The 19833-nt window shown below is 34.9% G+C and overlaps 1 protein-coding gene and 1 long non-coding RNA gene across 2 annotated transcripts in view; both read left to right on the forward strand.

Moving 5' to 3' along the window:
* LOC128290610 (uncharacterized) overlaps nt 1-12113 on the forward strand; it is a 36876-nt gene extending 24763 nt beyond the window's left edge. Inside the window, exons 2-6 of the mRNA XM_053026328.1 lie at nt 10217-10380; nt 10549-10867; nt 11563-11646; nt 11801-11831; nt 12097-12113. Of these exons, the coding sequence (XP_052882288.1) occupies nt 10217-10380; nt 10549-10867; nt 11563-11646; nt 11801-11831; nt 12097-12113 (615 nt within the window). The remainder of the gene's footprint in view (nt 1-10216; nt 10381-10548; nt 10868-11562; nt 11647-11800; nt 11832-12096) is intronic.
* A 4705-nt stretch (nt 12114-16818) lies between these two features.
* LOC128290425 (uncharacterized) lies at nt 16819-19109 on the forward strand. Its single transcript, XR_008280266.1, has 2 exons — nt 16819-16960; nt 18805-19109. It is a non-coding gene; the product is annotated as an uncharacterized LOC128290425 (long non-coding RNA).
* Nucleotides 19110-19833: the final 724 nt, after the last annotated feature.

The raw sequence follows: 19833 nt of genomic DNA on the forward strand, positions 1-19833 counted from the left end.
ATTTCTTTTCTGTGATTTCTTAGTTTAATTAATTAGTTAGATAAACAAAACCCTTTTAATTTTTAGGTTAGATAATAAAAAGGAAGTTAATACTAGTACTTTTAGTTCATTTGCGTTCGACAATCCAGACTTGCTAAAACTATACTACTATTCGATAGGTACAGTTGCCTCAATCTTGATAATAGTTAGTTTCAAGAATGATTCATTATAAATATTTAAAACCTGTCACGAATATCACGTATCACCCATACATAGATACAAATAAATAGAATAACAGATAATATGGATGCTTATACATAAGATACATTATACATGCTTAAGTGTGATAGAACATATCATACATACCATGCCCCATAAATATCACATAAACACTAGTTAAGTTATTTTCAGTCTAACAGAGTAACATGTTTCATGCTTAAGGGTCTGTTTTGCCCATATTGACCCTACGGGAGGCCCACAGTTGATCGAAATAATGAGTACAACCCTAGGAAAAATTCTAAAATTTGGGTCCACATTTCCGTATGGCTTGCCCGTGTAGGCCCACAAGCCTAAATTTGCCTAACCCGTGTGACCCACATGGTCACACACACACACACACACACCCATTATATGTTCGTGTATCACACACGACCTACCACACAGCCAGGCACACACCCGTGTGGCGTCGACAAGCCAAATTTTTGGCTTTCTTCGGTTGAAGTTTTCTCGCGTTTTTGTTACACACCTGGTTCAGTTTTATATGAAAGCAATCCCGAGACAATCAGAACCTAAAATCAACCTTCTAGCGCCTGATTTTTGTAATAGATTTAGAACTCAAATGAAAATTATCTAAAACAAAGCCTCATGATAACATCCAGTGAATTTGCATACTTATCGACAACGAACAAAAAACACCCACACGTAAATCATTGGAGAAGCACCAGCCACTTCTTGTCTTTCCCCTAAACAAGAAATAACGAAATTCCATCAATAAATTCCATTAAAACATAATTAGAATCCCCCCAATGTATACAGTTAAGAAACTACTTAGTAGCTTACCTATTCGGAACAGATCAAAGAACTTGAATGCACAACAATTACAACACGAATGATTAACAGAGTTGAGGAAAGGAGCAACATAATTTTTTGTGGAGGAAGGGAGGAAAAGAGAAAAACGTAAAAAGGAGAGATATTTGGGGAAAAAAAGAAATAAAAATTAAATCCCACAAAATCCCAACTTCCCCCACTATCCACTAACCAACCAACCCACTAACTCATCCAACTACTATAGAGTACCAGTTCCATCCAACTTTTACTGCACAACCGACACACACTCATTGACACAAAAATTAACATCCTTCACTCACATGAAGGTTTGAACACAATACCCTAAGATAAGCTAACACCTTACCATTTGAACCAGTAGGCTCATTCTGTTATGTGTTGACCGAAAATATAATATAAGCCCAACTAATAGGGATAAGGCTAGGATAAAAAATAACAGAATTTTCCAAAAGTGGAACTTGAACCCAAGACCTCAAACACACAATCAGAACACTTAGCCACTGAAGCATATACTCATTTATGACAGAATTCATACAAACAAAGTTAAATAAATCAGGGCTTTACAACTCTACCCCCTAAAAGAAATTTCGACCTCGAAATTTACCTGATTCAAATATATGTAGATAATGTTGACGAATTGAGTCCTCAAGTTCCCACGTGGCTTCCTCAGTGCCATGATTCCGCCAAGGAACCTTAACCAAAAAAATAGATTTCCTCCTTAAAACCTTAGCATCCCGATCTAGAATCTGAACTGGCTCCTCCTCCAATGTCAAATCTGGTCTAACCTCAATCTCCTTCACAGAAAAAACATGAGATGGGTCAGACCGATAGGGCCTCAACATAGAGACATGAAATACGTCATGGATATTGTCTATGAACACATGTGTAGCACACACCCTTGTGGTCACGAAACCACACCGAACTAGGCTAAAAATCACGTAATTAAAAAAAAAAACAGTTCCTAACCTCCAATAGTTCAGAAACACGCATGATAATCGCGATCTCAAGCACTAAGAACTGACTGATTCACCTCCACAAAATCATTCTAAAACTCAATTTCAAATACAACTAAACTATAAGAACTTCAATTAAACTACATAAAAGAAACAAAAGTAAATCTTTCCTTAATCATAATAGACAAAACCTACCGGATTCAACATCCAATTAGACGGAAAACACGATAACAATCACCTTTGACCATCGGAGAAAATAAAAAAAATGTAGAAACGGAAGAAGCAAAGAGAAAACAAGCAAAAACTGAAAATTGAGGAAAATAGAAGAAAATAAAAGAGGAAGAACGCGAAGAATAATGGGAAATAACGTGAAATATATTTTGGGATAACTTCCTATTTTCAGAATAAAATAAAAGTAAAAATAATAAATTTTTAAAACTTTAAAACTTTAAAACAAAACAAAACTTAAACAAAAACTAGAATAAAACTAATTCCTCATTACACACAGGAGGACTCAAACCTGAGACCCAAAGGTAAACTAACACACCCACTACCACTAAACTAGTAGGCTCATTCTACCCCCAGATTGTAAAGAAAAATGTAAAAATCTACATGGAACCATTGACTTATTTGCAAACCAAATCCTTCTAAACCCAAATTTCAGGATGTTATAGAAAAGCTTGAACAGGCTCACGAGCCCTTCGAGTAATGTATTACTAAGTTCGAACTTGACTTGATTGATAGCTCAAACTATTTGAGTTCGACTCGATAATTACCGAATGGAGCTTAATTTTTTTAAATTGAATTCGAATAAATTAAAATTACCAGTATGACTTTTATACAATGTGATTGCCCAAATAATGTACTAAAAACAAAAACGACAAAAAAGATGAGAAAAACAAGAAAGGAAAAAACAAAAAAAGAGAGGTAGAAAATATGTGAGAAAGAGATCCTTTCTCGCATTTTTTGTAAGCAATAATACAGCTACGGAGCCCACGTCATTTAATAAAATCTTTACTTTTGATGTGTGGAGGGGAGGCTACGTTGAACAACTAAAAACGAAATGCGACCTTTTTTTTTATAAAAATAACCTTCATTTTTTTATTAATTACGAAAATAACCCTTTTTTTTTGTTTAAACACATAAATGATCTAAAATCTAAAGTAAAAGTTGGTGGCAACATGCCATGTCAACATCTTAGATAAAAAAATCATTTTTTATGGAGCCGTGTAGAATTGCGCCACTTGTATCAGGGATGAGTATTCGATCGAGTCGAGTCGAATCGAGTCAAAAATTTTTGAGTTATTCAAGTTGACAAATCCTATTTTAGCAACCGAACTCAATTTGATTTTTTTTCGAATCGAATCGAGTAAAAAAAATTCAAGTCAAATTGAGTCGAGTTAACGAATCCTATTATTTATACTTAATGTTTCATTTAGATGGACCAATTATTTAACTAGTAGACGAAGTACAAGATTATTTAACTACATGAACAATATAATGATTTTGCCCTTTAACTTAATACATAAATATTTATCAAAACGACATAGTTTTTCCTTTTAACTTAATTATGTTGAATTTTAACTTTTAAAAAAGTAAACATTTATCAAAATGACGCAGTTTTGTCTTTTTTTATTCAGATTTTTGGATAACTCGAATTATGTAATTCATATTTGAGTTAAACTGAAAAACTTAATTTTTTATTTGAGTTGATCTGAATAACTTGATTAACTAAATAACTCGAACTATTTAATTCAAAATTTAATTTTTTTATCGAGTTTTTCGAATCTAATCGGATTTTGCTCACCCCTATGTATATATACCATAAATGATCTAAAATCTAAAGTAAAAGTTGGTGGCAACATGCCATGTCAGCATCCGAGATAAAAAAAATATTTTTTATGGAGTCATGTAGAATTGCATCACCTGTATATATACCATGGAAATACTATTATTTTTGAAAAATTGGGGGCTTTAAAAAATAACCCTTTTTTGGTGGAGCCAAATAATTTGGTGCCACCACTTCCAATTTCTTCTTTAATTTTAAATTATTTATATGTTTTCTTAAGATGAATAGATTTAATTTATGCCCCAATCCTTTATAATCTTAAGAATTTTTGAAATATTATCCCTTTATTTTTAATTCAAATCGAGATACATCTGTCAATAAACTTTCATTAAATTTAAATATGAATCATTCTAATTTAAAAATTAAAATTAATAAATAATATATATTTAAATTTAATGAAATCTAATTATTAATAATGGTTTTATGGCACATATAGCTGAAAAAGTATTTATTAAAAATATATTAAGATTAATTAATGTTTGGTTACAATAATAAAATTAATTGTTTATTATGTATGGCGTTTTGGGATTCAAACCTCACTCTAATCAATTTTCTATTGATTTATCATATAAAAAGATAAAAATAAAATTTAGTGTTATCCAAATTAAATAATTTGTATAAATAAGTTGGATACAAATTAAAATTTATTAAATAATTTTATAAAATTATTTAATAAAATTTGATTTAATTTGTATTTTAATAATTTCATAAATAAGTTGGATTAAATCTAAACATTTTGGTATACTCTAAAACTGAAGATGAGCATGACGAGCATCTTAAAGTTATGCTCCAGATTCTACGTGAGAAGCAGTTGTACGCTAAGTTTAGTAAGTGTGAGTTCTGGCTTCGTTAAGTCACTTTTCTGGGGCACATGGTTTCTGCTGAGGGGATTCGAGTTGATCCTTGTAAGATTGAGGCTGTGTAACACCCCTCACTCGTATTCACCATCAGAATAGGGTTACAAGGTATTACCGATCAATATACATCATTTAACATACATAACTCATACATACAGCATTCATTCACATAACTCATTCAACACATTCACATTGTCCCTTATAAGGGCCTACGAGACCTTAAACATGTTTTAGAAGTAGTTCAGGACTAAATCGATAACATACGACAATTTTGAAAACTTATAAAAATTTCAAACATACAAGGGTCACATGTCCGTGTGAATAGGCCGTGTGCCTCACACGACTTCAGACACGCCCGTGTCCTAGGCCGTGTGAAAACAGGGCATACATACTAACTTGGGTCACACGACCAACCACACGCTCATGTGTCTAGCCTGTGTGCCCTTCGAAGTGGCCACACACGCCCGTGTGCCAGGTCGTGTACTAGGTCGTGCCAAACCTGTAGGGTATACTGACTTATGCAACACGGCCAAGTCACACGCCCGTGTGCTAGGCCGTGTACCATTTAGGGGGTATACTGACTTGTGCCACTCGGCCAACCACACGCCCGTGTGTGAGGCCGTGTGGAGCATACTGACATCATTTCAATTTCAACACCAGGGGATACACAACCGCGTAGCATAACCGTGTATCGCACATGGCTGAGACATACGCCCGTGTCTCTGCCCGTGTGGACAAAAATAGGTCATTTACCAAGCCATTTTGCCACCCATTTTGCACATACCTATACAAGCTCAAATGGTATCATTTTAAAACATAAATATACAGCCAAAAGTCATCAACCAATGCACAATCATACAACACCCAATTCAACCATTTCAATACTCAATACAATGCCATTTACCTATCCAATACCTATCAATTCAATTTGCTTCACTTGACATAATTCACATATATACTTCATTCAACTAAACCATTCCAACCATGCAATATCCAAGCATTAACAAAAACATAATTGTAATAATATTTATCATGTATGAACTTACCTCAGATGTTAAAACGGCGATTTGAGTTGATTATTCTATAACTTTCATTTTTCCTCGATCTAGGTTTGAATTCCTCATTTCTTGATCTAAATGTATTCAAAATTAACTCATTTATTCATCAATTCATTCAATTCAGTCCACAAACACATATTTAGGAATTTTTACACTTTTGCCCTTAAAGTTTCACATTTTTACAATTTAGTCCTTATCACATAAAAACACAAATTACACAATTTCCTTCTAATTTCATGAGTGCTGGATTTCTATAGGGGCTTTAGCAGCCCTAAACTTTCATTTATTACACATTTCAACCAAACATTTTCAACATTTCTCAATTTATTCCCTAATTTGAATTTTTACCAAAAATTACTTTACAAAACTTGTTTAATTAACATCAAATATTCATAATCTATCATCAAAACTCATACATATTCATCAATGGAAACATTCAAAACCTTTAACAGTTTTGCAAATTAGTCCTTGGGTGTAACACCCCTAACCCGTATCCGTCGCCAGAATAGGGTTACGAGGCATTACCGATCAATACACATCGTTCACATTCATACTTCTTACGTTGATCACATATATCATAATATTTCATTCATTCATAATCACACTGTCCCTTATATAGGTCTACGAGACCTTAAAACATGCTTAGAAGTGGTTTGGGACTAAATCGATATCATTTGCAAACTTTATGAACCTTAGAAAATTTTCAAGTTTTTAGGGTCACACGCTCGTGTGAATAGGCCATGTGCCTCACACGGTCATTAGACACGCTCGTGTTACAGACAATGTGAAAACAGAGCATACATACTAACTTCACTACATAGCCGAGGACATGCCCGTGTGTCACGACCGTGGGAAAATTAGGGAGGATGTGCCAGCCCGTGTGCCACACACGGCTAATAGACAGGCCCGTGTGTCTAGGCCATGTTAAAACTGCAGGGTATACTGACTTAACTTCGAAAGGCTATCCCAGGGGGTACACGGACGTGTAACATGACTGTGTATCACACACGGCTGAGACACACGCCCGTGTCTCTGCCTGTGTAGACAAAAATAGGCTCATTGCAAAGCCAACTTACCACCATTTTCTCATGCACACCTAGTAATCAAAATAGTACCATTTCAAATATATATATAGGCAACCAAAATATCCATTTCAATACAAATTATAGGCCATTTCCAAATCAAGCATTCTTATACTCAAATCAATACCATTTATACATTCAAACACATACCGACTAGCATGATTCTTTCATCATTATTCACCTATTCAATTATATACTAAAGTACATATCATACATATCAATACAACCTATTTCAATATGTATTTTTACTACCATCAATCACAAACAAAGCTTGACGCATAAATCATCTATTAGCCATTCATTTATTAAGTCCAAATTCATGCTTTTCATAAGTAAAAACTTATCATATACCAATTGACCAAATGATCATCTTGAACCATCACTAATATACCAAATCAATGCCATTACACAAGACAATTACACATCAAACATAAGTCATTAATAAGCCATATAAAATGACCAAATACATCACCTAAACCTTTATAAAAAAGACTCAGGCCTATACATGCCATATAACCAAGTCACAAGTATATAAATACCAAAACCAAAACCGGATAGTGTGATGCGATCCCCGCTGACTTCCAACCCGAGCAAACGTCCGAATCACTATAAAACATAGAAAAATAACACAAGTAAGCTATAAAGCTTAGTAAGTTCATACCAATAATACTCAACAGTTCATAAAATACAAATAATCAATTAATAAACACTTAGTAGTTCTCATATCATCATTCAGTTCTAATTCATAACCATTTATCGTATATATACAAATTCATCAGCTTCATACATATTGTATCAACTACTACATAGGTATAGTACGTACCTGTACTTTCCCGTATTTATTTATCTCATTCTTACCTCTTTGTTCAATACATTTTAATCATTCAGAAATCTTTCAATGCTTTAAGAACTCGAACACTTAGTGCATAAATGTTTATCATTATATTGCACACTTAGTGCCATATGAATATTTAGTTTAAACAACTATAACTCATATCTCACATATCACTCAATTCATACCTCATTATAGCCAAATAAACACATTTTGGCATGAAACATACTTATACATAAATCTTTCTCATTTCATATACATGATACACTAAGAACTTGCCAAATTACCTTTATTTAATTCTCATATAGGTTCTGTACGTACCTGTATCACTTAATTCGATTATACTTTCATTCTCGTCTTGACTTTGCCCATTGAATCATTCGATATTTCGCACACTAAATGTCATTCTCAATATCTCGCACACTAACTGCAATTCTCAATATTTCGCACACTGAGTGCCATATTTAATATCCTACACATTAAGTGTTGTACATAGCTGAAGATATCTCAAATCGCACACTAAGTGCCAAATTTAGCCGAAGCTATATCGAACCGCACACTAAGTGCCATATTTAGCCAATATGTTATCAAACATAACAATAGTCACGTATATTCAATTTATATGATATCAAAAAATTAAAAGCATAAATATAACAATGCTTATTGTATACGAACTTACCTTGTGCACTGTAACGACGAATTGGATTGATTAGTCTGAAACTTTATTTTTCCCTCGATATAGACTCGTACGAGGCTTAACTTAATCTAATCAATCAAATTCAACTATTTCAATTCATATTATATTCATTTTAACTCAATTTCATATTTTGGTAAAATTACCATTTTACCCCTACACTTTTAACCTTTTTACAAATTAGTCCCTAAGCTCATAAAATGCAAGTTTAATCAATTTCATCATAGCCAAAGCTAGCCGAATTTCGTACATGCTCATAACAACCATATTTTTCATTTATTCACACATCTAACCATTAATTTTGCATTTTTCTCAATTTAGTCCTTAATTAACATTTTTGTCAAAAATCACTTTATAAAACTTATTTATCTAGCTTCAAACATTAATATTCTATCATAAAACATCTAAAAAACCAAGCATTCAACAATGGCATCATTCAAAATCTATAACAGTTTCGAAAATGGAGATACGGGCTAGCTAGATTATGCTGCAACGAGTTCAAAAACGAAGAAATTATTAAAAACCGAATAAAAACGGACTTACATGCATAAATAGAGCTTGGCCAAACCTTGAATGAACAAAAATGGTGTTCTTATTTCTCCATTTCAGTGATGAAGATGACAATTACAAAGAATTTTGGCTTGTTTTATTAAATCTTTATTTATAACCTAAATTACCAAATTGCCCTTTGTTTAAAACATTAAAATCTCACTAATTCATGCATGAAACCATCCACTTGCATTATAAAAGGGTTAATTGCATCATTAAATCCTTAACTAATTTATTTCATAATAATTTAGTGCATTTAACTAATAAATCTCAACTTTTATGTTTTACACGATTTAGTCCTTTTTATCAAATTAAGCATTTAAACGGTAAAATTTCTTTATGAAACTTTCACATAATAATTCTATCATGCTGTAAACCTTATTAAAATAATAAAATAAATATTTTGACTTCTGATTGTGGACCAAAAACCATTGTTTCGATTACCCCTAAAAATGGGTTGTTACACTAGGCTAGTTAGTACTAACTGCAACGATTTCAAAAACATAGAAATCATTAAAATTGGGACAAAAATTGTACGTTAATTGGTAGAAATAAGAATGCCGAATGAAGAACCCTAGAAATGTTCTTTTCTCATGCCATTTTCGGTTGTAAAAGATAATAGGAGAAGATGATCACTTTTGTTTTATTTTTCAATACCTTAATTATTTAATTACCTATTTAACCTTAATTTTAACCATTATTAATTCATTTATAATGTCCATAAATATCCACTTAAACAACCAATGGTATATTTACCACATAAGGACCTTTACTTTAATGTTCCATAGCTATTTGACATATTTAGCTATTAGAACACTACTTTTACATTTTACGCGATTCAGTCATTTTTTCTCAAAGCTATTAAACGATAAAATTAGCTCACGAAATCTTCACACATACATTCAATCATGCTGTAAACACATAAAATAATATTAAAATAATTTTTTGACATCAGATTTGTGATTCCAAAACCACTGTTCTGATTTGATTAAAAACATGCTATTATAGGCTGTACTAGATTGGAAACAGCCTAAGAATATGTCTGAGATCCATAGCTTTCTGGGTTTGGCGGGTTATTATTGTCAGTTTGTTAAGGGATTTTCTCTGATTCCAGCTCCCTTAACTAAGCTTTTGTGTAAGGGTGACCTTTTAAATGCGGATCGATGCATGAAGAGAGCTTTGAGAAGCTCAAGTCTGCATTCGACTCGGGCTCTGCTACGATATAGCTTTGAATCGGAAAGGAGTTTAAAGTGTTCAGTGATACATCGCATATTGGATTGGGTTGTGTTCTGATGCAGGATGGTAAGGTTGTGGCATATGCATCTCGTCAGTTCAAGACGCATGAGGCAAACTATCCGACGCATGATTTGGAATTGGCCGCCATAGTCTTTGCTTTGAAAAATTGGATGCACTATCTGTACGGCGAGAGGTGTATTATCTACACTGATCACAAAAGCTTCAAGTACCTCTTGACTCAAAAAGAGTTGAATCTTAGGCAGCGTAGATAGATTGAGTTACTTAAGGACTATGACTGTACTATTGAGTACCATACTGGCAAAGCCAATGTGGTGGCCGATGAGTTAAGCCGTAGGGAAATGATTGATCTGAGAGTAATGTTCACTTGACTTAGTTTGTTCAACAACGAAAGTTTGTTGGCTGAGCTACAGATTAAACTGACTTGGATAGAACAGATTCAGGTTAGGCAGTTAGAGGATGAATCGTTGGGTCTTCGATTTCGTCAAGTGGAGAGTGGCAGCACTACGGACTTTAGGCTAAATAATGATGGGGTACTCTATTTTTGTGGTCAGATTTGTGTACCGAATGATGCTGATCTGAGCCAGGCTATTATGAGAAAGACGCATAGTATCCCTTGTGCTATGCACCCTGGTGGGAATAAGATGTACCGAGATCTTCGAAAACTATACTGGTGGTCGGGTTTGAAAGGGGAGGTTATTGATTTTGTGGCACGATGTCTAACATGCCAGCAAGTTAAGGCTGAACATCAGTTACCTTCGGGTTTGCTGCAGCCTGTTAAGATTTCACTATGGAAGTGGGAGCGAGTAACGATGGACTTCGTTAGTGGGTTACCTCTAACACCCATAAAGAAGGATTCTTTTTGGGTCAGAATGGATTGATTAACCAAGCCTACGCACTTCATTCTGATTAGGACCAACTATTCTCTTCAGAAGTTGGCCAAGCTTTACATTTCTGAGATAATGAGACTGCATGGGGTACCGGTCTCAATCATTTCTGATAAGGATCCTCACTTTACGTCTCGGTTCTAGAAGAAGTTACATGAGGCTCTGGGTTCGAGATTGGACTTCAGTGTTGTGTTCCATCCTTAGAATGATGGTCAATCTGAGAGGGTGATTCAGATACTGGAGGATATGTTGAGGAGTTGTGTTATCAATTTTCGAGGCAGTTGGGAGAACCATCTGCCGTTAGTCGAGTTCATCTACAATAACAGCTTCCAGTCGAGTATTCAAATGGCACCTTACGAGGCTCTATATAGTCGTAAGTGTAGTACTCATTTGTGTTGGACTGAGTTGGACGAAGTCGAGTTTTGGGTCCTGAATTGGTTTTTGAGACCGAAGATAGGGTTCGATTGATTCGAGCTCATTTGAAGGCTGCTTCTGACAAACAGAAGTCTTATGCTGATCTGAAGAGGCGTGGGATTGAGTATTCTGTGGAGGATTTCGTATTTCTCAAGATCTCGCCATGGAAGAAGGTTCTAAGGTTTTGGGGGGAAAATATTAGATTTTTATTTTGTTTTTCTCAAAATTTTAGTTCTCCCCCTTTTCCTCTCAAAATTTTGATGTTCATGCTCTTCTCCCTCTTTTTCACTTTCTTCTGTTGTTGTTAATTCATTTGTTCCACTCCAGTATTCTGGTTTTTTAGTTGCTTGTTCTTTCGGTAAGTAAGCATAGATTGTTTTGCGAATAGGGGTTTCCTTTTAGTTTATTCATGAATTTTTGATTCTTTCTGGTTGGAATCTTATTCGATATTTTGGTAGTAGCAAACTAGGGTGTAAGGGGCTCTCCTTGTGCAGAAACATTATCAAATCGTTTAAGGGTGTTGGGGTAAGTGTTGAAGGTGGATTGATGTCGTTATCGGTTTTGTAATTTTGATTCAAACGTGTAATAGGTCTGATTCTGAGCGTTTGTATACTAATTTTTAGGTTCTGGAGGTTCGTAGTTGCATTAACATCAAAATCGTACCAGGTGTGTACCCGAATCACAAGAAAACGCATTTTCAGCAAAAGCTGAAAACCTTTTTGTCGACGCCACACGGCAGGTGGTAGGCCGTGTGCGACGACACGGGTGTGTGATCGACGAAGGCTAGGCCGTGTGCTAGATACGATCATGTGATGGCCAGGTAGGCCGTGTCGACACACGGGCTCGACTGAATTAGGCCATATGGGCCCACACGGGTAGTCCACACAGGCCTGTGGAAATTTGGGCTAGGCTGTGTGATCCATACAGGAAAACCACATAGGTGTGTGGGCCCATTTAGTTATAATGATTCCTAAGGTTGCACGGCTTGCCCAAGTCGACTGTGAACCTACTATAGGGTCGGTAAGAGCTACTTAGACCCTAAATTGTGTGATCTAAATATACAATGTATGTACTGAGCTTGTTAGATCTATGCATGTTTACTGATCTGTATGTATGACTGATAAATGAATGTTAGCATGTACGCATGTATTCTATATATCTGTATTGAGCATGTCTAGTTGCATCTGCATTGGGGTGGGATGATTGATTATTGGAGAAAGTGTACTGAAAGGCTTTCATGCCTATTATCTGGCAGCACAGCTGCAATATTACTGATATGTGCCGCATTCGGTACGACTTGGTGTATTGGGTTGGGTGGGTGTTTTAAACCCTAAATGGTGTGTAGGGATGGTCGGAGATGGTGTGCAGAGGCCGGTGGGTAGGATACTAATTTTTGATACTATATGCACACTGATGGGCTAAGGCCCTAATTTATATTTGGAACTGTATCTGAATGGGCTAAGGCCTAAGTTGTATCTGAAACTGTAATGGGCTTAGGCCAGACTGCATTTGACTGATGACTGTTGTTTGACTGTATGCATATGTAGTTTACGTAAACTAACCCCTTTGTGTTTTATTTGTACAGGTAATCCTTAGACTTAGACGGATTGGTACGACGGAGGACTCAGCGGTGACCACAAGTCTATTGAACGGTTTAATTTCTTTTATGGTTGTAATTCCTATTTGTTATCTGGGTATTTTTTTATGTAATTTGGGACTTTTGGACTGTTTACCATTGTTTTGGGATTTTAATAGTTTTCAAGAACTTTTGAATCGCAACGAAACTCAGTTTTATTAAACATAACGTTTTTCCTAAAAGCGAACAATTTTCTTTAAATATCACAATTTTAAAAGATTCCGCTACAGAATAGGTTTTAAACGAATCAAATTAACGAGAAAATAGTTTTGGAATTGATGGAAGATAAATAAAAACTAATAAACGGAAACGGTTTTAACTTGATAAATTTATTTTCAAATTCCATTTCATGTGACATTGCCAGATTCGACCATAACGTCTAGACCGAGTTTGGGGTGTTCCAAATTTTAAGGTAATTTGTAACGCCTTGATAAATTTATTTCTATTTTTGTAAATTCTAACATAAATGAGTAGTTGCTTCTGTGGTTAAGTGTTTTGGGTGTGTGTATGAGGTATTGGGTTCAAGTCCTACTTTTGGAAAAACTTTGTTTTTTTAGATCCAAGCCTTACCTTTGTTGAGTGGGCTTATATAAAAATGAGCTTACTGGTTTGACTGGTAAGGGAGTTAGTGTGTTGGAGGACCTGTGTTCGAATCCTTGCGCGAGCGTGAATGTTAGAGTTTTGATGGAGTTAGAATTCTAAGTTGGTTGAGCTGTTAGTGGATGTAGTGGGATAGTGCCAAATTATATCTTTTTTATTTTTATTTTATTTTGTTATTTTTCTCTCTCTCCAAAGCTTTTGACGTTTCTCCTCCAATTCTTGTTTTTCCAAAGGTTTTCATTTTGATTTCTATTTTCTTTGATTTATGTTCGCTGTTCGGTTGTTCAATCCCTATGTTGTGGGTTCTGTATTCACTGCTCGGTCTATGGTAGGTAATATCCTTGAAGTTTTAGGTTATTAAGAATCATTTTTGGGAATGGTAATGTGGTGGTTTCTTGTGTAGGTGTTGTTCAAAGGGATCAAAACTTGTCTTCCATCATGTAGTGTGTTTGGGCTATCGTATCTGTTTTAGTAAGTGATCGAACCTTTGCTTGGAGTAGTTTCTCAAGTATGTTGTTTGTGGTTTTGGATAGATTGGTGCTTCGATAATTGGAATTGATTGAGTGTTTGGTGTTGTTCTTAGGTTTTAGGAGTCTCAAAATTGTTTCACAACAAAAATAGTTCCTAAAACTCAGAAAATCAAACTTTGACGAAAGCCGAAAAACCATTCTATCAACGTCACATGAGCATGTTCCTGGCCGTGTGGTTGGCTGTGTGTTTGACGAGGGCATAGTCATGCACAAGACACAGCCGTGTGGTGGTATGGGTGTGGTCGTGTGGGCCACACGGGCTAGGCCAAGTTGGGTGCGTGGGTTTTAGACCAGGCCGTGTGGGCCACACGGGTGAGACCAATCTGGGCATGTAGGCCCATAATTCTGAAATTTCCCCTAGGGTAGCATGGGTCGTTCCGATCGACTGTAGGCCTACCATAGGGTTGGTAAGGGCTAACCACACCTTCAAATTATGCGATCTGATATTCTACTCTGAGTAGGACAATGTTATGCATGTCTGATAATTTAGTTAAATATATATATTTGTTATCTGTATACGAGCCTTTAAACATGATATTTCTGCATATATATTTTGGGTGGGAATTGTATATGTGGAGGAAGTGTTCTGCATGGCGACCTTCGCCTATATTCTGGCTACTTGGCTGCATATTATTTGATATGTGTCGTAATGACACGATATGGTGTGTAGAGTTGGGTGGGTGTTTTTAACCCCACATGGTGTTATAGGATGGTCAGAGTTAGTGAGTAGAGGATGGGGTAGGATTACAGATATCTGCTCACGATATCCGATTCTATTATCTCAGATTCGTAAAAGGACTTATGTCCAAATCTGAATCTGACTATATATGTGATTTTTGTATGTATTGCATGTCTATTTTCGTTGGGTTACACACTAAGTTTACAAAAACTCACATCTGTTTGTCTGTTCTGTTCAGGTAATACATAGACTTAGGCAGATCGGTGTTACGGAGCCTCACGGTGACCACGAGTTCGTAAACTGATTAAGATTAAGGTTTTTATTTTGAGTTTAAAGATTATTTCTGAAAGTTTTGTAATAAATAAACTATCCGGACTGTTTGGTTAAATTTGGGATTTGGATTTTCGTTTTAACACTTTATTTGCAATGGTTACCTAAAAACATGGTTTTTACTAAAATAAAGGTTTTCTGAAAATACGAACAAGATTTTCAAATATAACGTTTTTCATGACTTTTGCTGTAAATTTTGTTTTGGCAAATAAATTAATAGCACTTTCAATAATAGTTATAAACGAACATGAGTTACAAAACTTGAACGATCTATCAAAACGACTCAGTTTTCAAAACCCTTCTTCGTGAATCCTCCAGATTCGGCCATAACATCTAGGCCGGGTTTGGGGTGTTACATATTTGATTCAAATTTTGGGTTTAATTCAAAATATTTTATTCAAGCTAATATTATTTTTCTTGAAAGGTAAATTCATTAATTCATTTAATGAATGGAACCATATAATTCTGGAGAAAAAAAAAAACAAACACTCGTCGTAGATGGGGAAGGATAAGCTCCTTCAACACAGCAAAGAATTTAGCCTCAACAGCAATAAAACATTATGACATGTTGACAATGGGCTTTCTCACAACTCAAGCACGACAAATTTGGAGTGACTACAAGCATTTAACACGATAAGGAAATCAGCCCCGGGTGGTCCAAAGCGATAAGCAAATATCGACAAAAGAATCGAGCATTCACGAAACTATAGAGGATTGTCGAAACCATTTTTTTAAAGGGGTTTGTTTGAAAAACGGGGTTCGACTTTTGAAAATAAAAATGGGAGTCACCACCAATCTTTTAAGGTGCGATTGGATCACTATAAAACGTTTTGGCCTACGAAATTATGAGAAAATAGGTTCGGGAGTCGGTTACATACGAGGAAGGATTAGCACCCTCGTAACGCCCATAATTGGTACCAAATTGAGTAATTCTTGTCTTAGTGTCAGAAATTTGAAAGAATTTAAAAAAAATGATATTTCCTTTAAGCCATGATGTTTTGAGAGAAGAATCAAGATTCATTCGTTTTAAAAGAGTACAAACATCACATCCAGCATGATTGGACATGATATCTTTAATCTTTCGTAACTAAAATCATCTCATGATTTATAAAACTTGTTTAAAAGGATATTTTAAATATTTAGACAAACGAGAAATTGTAACCCAGCATGTTAGGGCTGTAACGCCCAATTTTCGAGAATTCTGTGAATGTTGGCAAAATTTCATGCTTTAATTTTATCATTTGTGAGTGAAATTATGAAATAGGACCTATGTGAAAATGTTTGAAAATGCTATAGGCTAAATTGAAGTGGCCAAATAAATAGGAGTGAAAAATAGGAGGATTTGCATGACGAACCTCCCATTTTACATGAAGTGGCCAGCCATCATGTTGTTGTAGACAAAATGTACACTTGATATCCATAATTTATGGTACAAATTGATACAAATTGATAATAGGTTAGGTAAATGTTCCATGATAATAGGTTAGGTAAATGTTCCATGATAATGGGTTAGGTAAATGTTTCATGATAAGAATTTCATGTCTTTTGTATTAAAGAATTAAATGGATGAAATATGAAATTTTATTAAAAGAAAAAGGGGTGAAAAGAACAAAGTTTTGTCCATCTTTGTTCATCATAGCTGAAAGTTAGAGAAGAGAAAGGAGAGGAGAAAGCTCTTGAGTATTCGGTCATTAGGAGGAGGAAAATTGAAGGTAAGTTCTTGGTACCTTGCTTCTATTTTGAGGTTCATGAGTTTTTCTTGATTCTACCTTAACTCTTGAAGTATATTTTGATTTTTAGTTATGCTGTGAGCATTTAGTCATGAATTAAAATGAAGGAAATGGTTGTTGTTTCATGTTCTTTTGATGAAAAATGGAAGATAGATGAAGTTGAGCCAAACAAATGAGCATGCATGTGCCTTAGATGCTAAGGGGAAAAATTGGCTAACATGTTGTGCTTTAAAATGATGAAAATGGAGATTATACTTAAGTAAAATCATAGATATGTGATGATTGATTGGTGATATACATGTTTAAATAACATGCATGCAAGGTATGTGTGAAAGAGTGATTTGGTAATAAATCTGCTTGGGACAGCAGCAGTAACGTGACTTTGGAAAATCACCATAAATTGTGGGAGATGAGTTAGAAGTTGAATAAATTATGTAATTAAATCTTAATGAGTCTAGTTTCAAATGAAATAAACGAGAATATATTTTGAATTCTGTACAATGAGAAATTTGATTTGAAATGAAGAGTGGTCAGATTAGTCAAACAGTGAAACATGGGAAACTTTAAGAAAAATCTGGTATTGATTGGCCATACCAAAAATTCTGAAAATTTTATGGATAGAAGATATATGAGTCTATTTTCAGGGAAAATTAACGGCACTTGATTTGGAGTTTCGTAGCTCCAGTTATAAATAATTTAGTGACTGTTGCTCAGGAAGATAGCTTGCAGTGAAATTATGATTATGTGGTAAACATTGACAAAAATTTGTTAATGAGTTGCTTATTGTTTTCTTATAAGCTTACTATGATCTGTAGGTGTGGTTGGTCGAATTTTGTAAGGGGTTAATACGTAGTTCGTATATGAATAGTTAGATTAACGTGTTAGTAATCAAATTGTAGGCAGTTCATGTGTGGATCTCGTCAGCATATCATCGCAAATAGGTGTGTAACTAACACCCTCTTTCTTAGTCTAGATCGGCAAAAGTCGAAAAGCCGAAATGCCAAAACGGTATTTTGTAGATTTGCGAAAAGTGCGAATGCTCGTGAGGTAAATCGATTAATGTTTTTGGTAAGCTGCAATGTTTGGACTGCAAAGTGCATGATTTCTGTGCCCTCGATATTTTTGGGCTTAATGGGCCAAAATTGGAATGATGGGCCAACGGGCTCAATTCGGTAAGAACCCTCGGTAGTGATTCTGTTAGTATGTGAAAGGTAGGAATATGCATGAAAAACCCTAAAATAGATAAATTACTGAAATACCTTTAAAAGTAGAAAATTTACAATTTTACCCCTAGGAGATAAATTACCGAAATACCCTTATGGTTAAATTGACCTAAATGCATGTTTGACTGTTGTTATTTACTGCATGCCATGTTGTTATTATCTCGATGCATGGGATTGGGATATTGACGGAGGAAGTACTGAAAGTGGCTTGTCCACGTCTTTGGAGGCTTTGCCTCAATTTATCGTTAATGAGACAAAGGTTTGCAAGAATCGTGGAGTGTTAAATTTGGGTGGGTTGAGCTATTCCCACATGGAGTGTATGGCTGGTGCGGTGGAGTGTAGTGGTTGGTGGGTTGAGTAGTCTCCCAAATGGGCTTGCATATGTTTACTGATGTTGCATGTATTTTGAAATGGGCCTATGGGCGTCTTCATCTGAATAAGGGGCTAAGGCCCGCTTTATTATAATCTGAAAGGGCTCGCCCAGTACCATTGTTACCTGAATGGGCTTAGGCCCAATGGACTTGAGCTGACTTGGGCTTTGAATGGGTTTTCCTTACACACTGAGTTTCCCCAAACTCACCTCTTTTATTTTCATCCACGCAGGAAATCCCCAACCATAGTGGGCTTGGAGCTGTTAGGGAATTCGGAGTGGCCACCCGTTCTGAAAGTTTGATTTTCTTCTGGTGAACTGGACATCCTTTTAATTACGTTTGAGGTTTTTGGGCTTTTAAATGTAATAAGGCAGCTTATTTATTTTTGATGGTTTTTAATATGTATTACTAAGATAGGTATTACTTATTTTAACTGTTGAAATTGGATAGCTTCAGGGCGCGTTTTCACAAACAACAATTGATTTCAAAATAATACGACAACAAACAAAGCTTCCGCAATGAAAGTATTTTCCAAAATTAATCATGTTTCCTAACAATGACTTAATCAAAATCAGTTTCCTAGAAATATCCATGACGTTAAGGTGTGGCAATGGCGGTATGCATGTCTAGGATTGGATCCGAAGGGAGCTTGGTACTTAAGCAATCCGATGGACTCACCACCTCTTTTCCTAGTTTCCTACCCGGTGCATGACTTCCATTCACTTTAACCCTTAATGAATTAATCTTTTGAACATCAAGTACGATTTTCTAGACTTAGAATGGAAATTTTTTTTTAACGTTTTTGATGTGGCATGCCGGATCCGGCCATAACGTCTGGACCGGGTTCGGGGTGTTACAAGGGCACTATTTCTCGAATTTCTAAGTATTCAAAATATTGCCTTGCTGTTTTTAAAAGTTCCTTTTTAATTAAATAAGATATGACTTTTGGTTTAAAAATGATATGTTTTACATATTATAAGAAATTTAAAATAACCTAATTTCAATGTACATGCTTTATCATTTCATGCAAATATAATATAATGTCTTAAAATAATGGCATAAATTACACCATTTATCTCTTGGCATATATCTTAAATAGCATAAATATTGATGCATTAGTATTACATATAAAATACAACATAGAGCATAATAAATTTAATAGTATAACATATATATATATATATATATAGCAACATTTTATGCAAATATATACCTAAATTATCATAAATAATTAATTTTATGCAAATATATAAATACAAGA

The sequence above is a fragment of the Gossypium arboreum genome, chromosome 3, assembly GCF_025698485.1.
Source record: "Gossypium arboreum isolate Shixiya-1 chromosome 3, ASM2569848v2, whole genome shotgun sequence".
NCBI lineage: Eukaryota > Viridiplantae > Streptophyta > Magnoliopsida > Malvales > Malvaceae > Gossypium > Gossypium arboreum.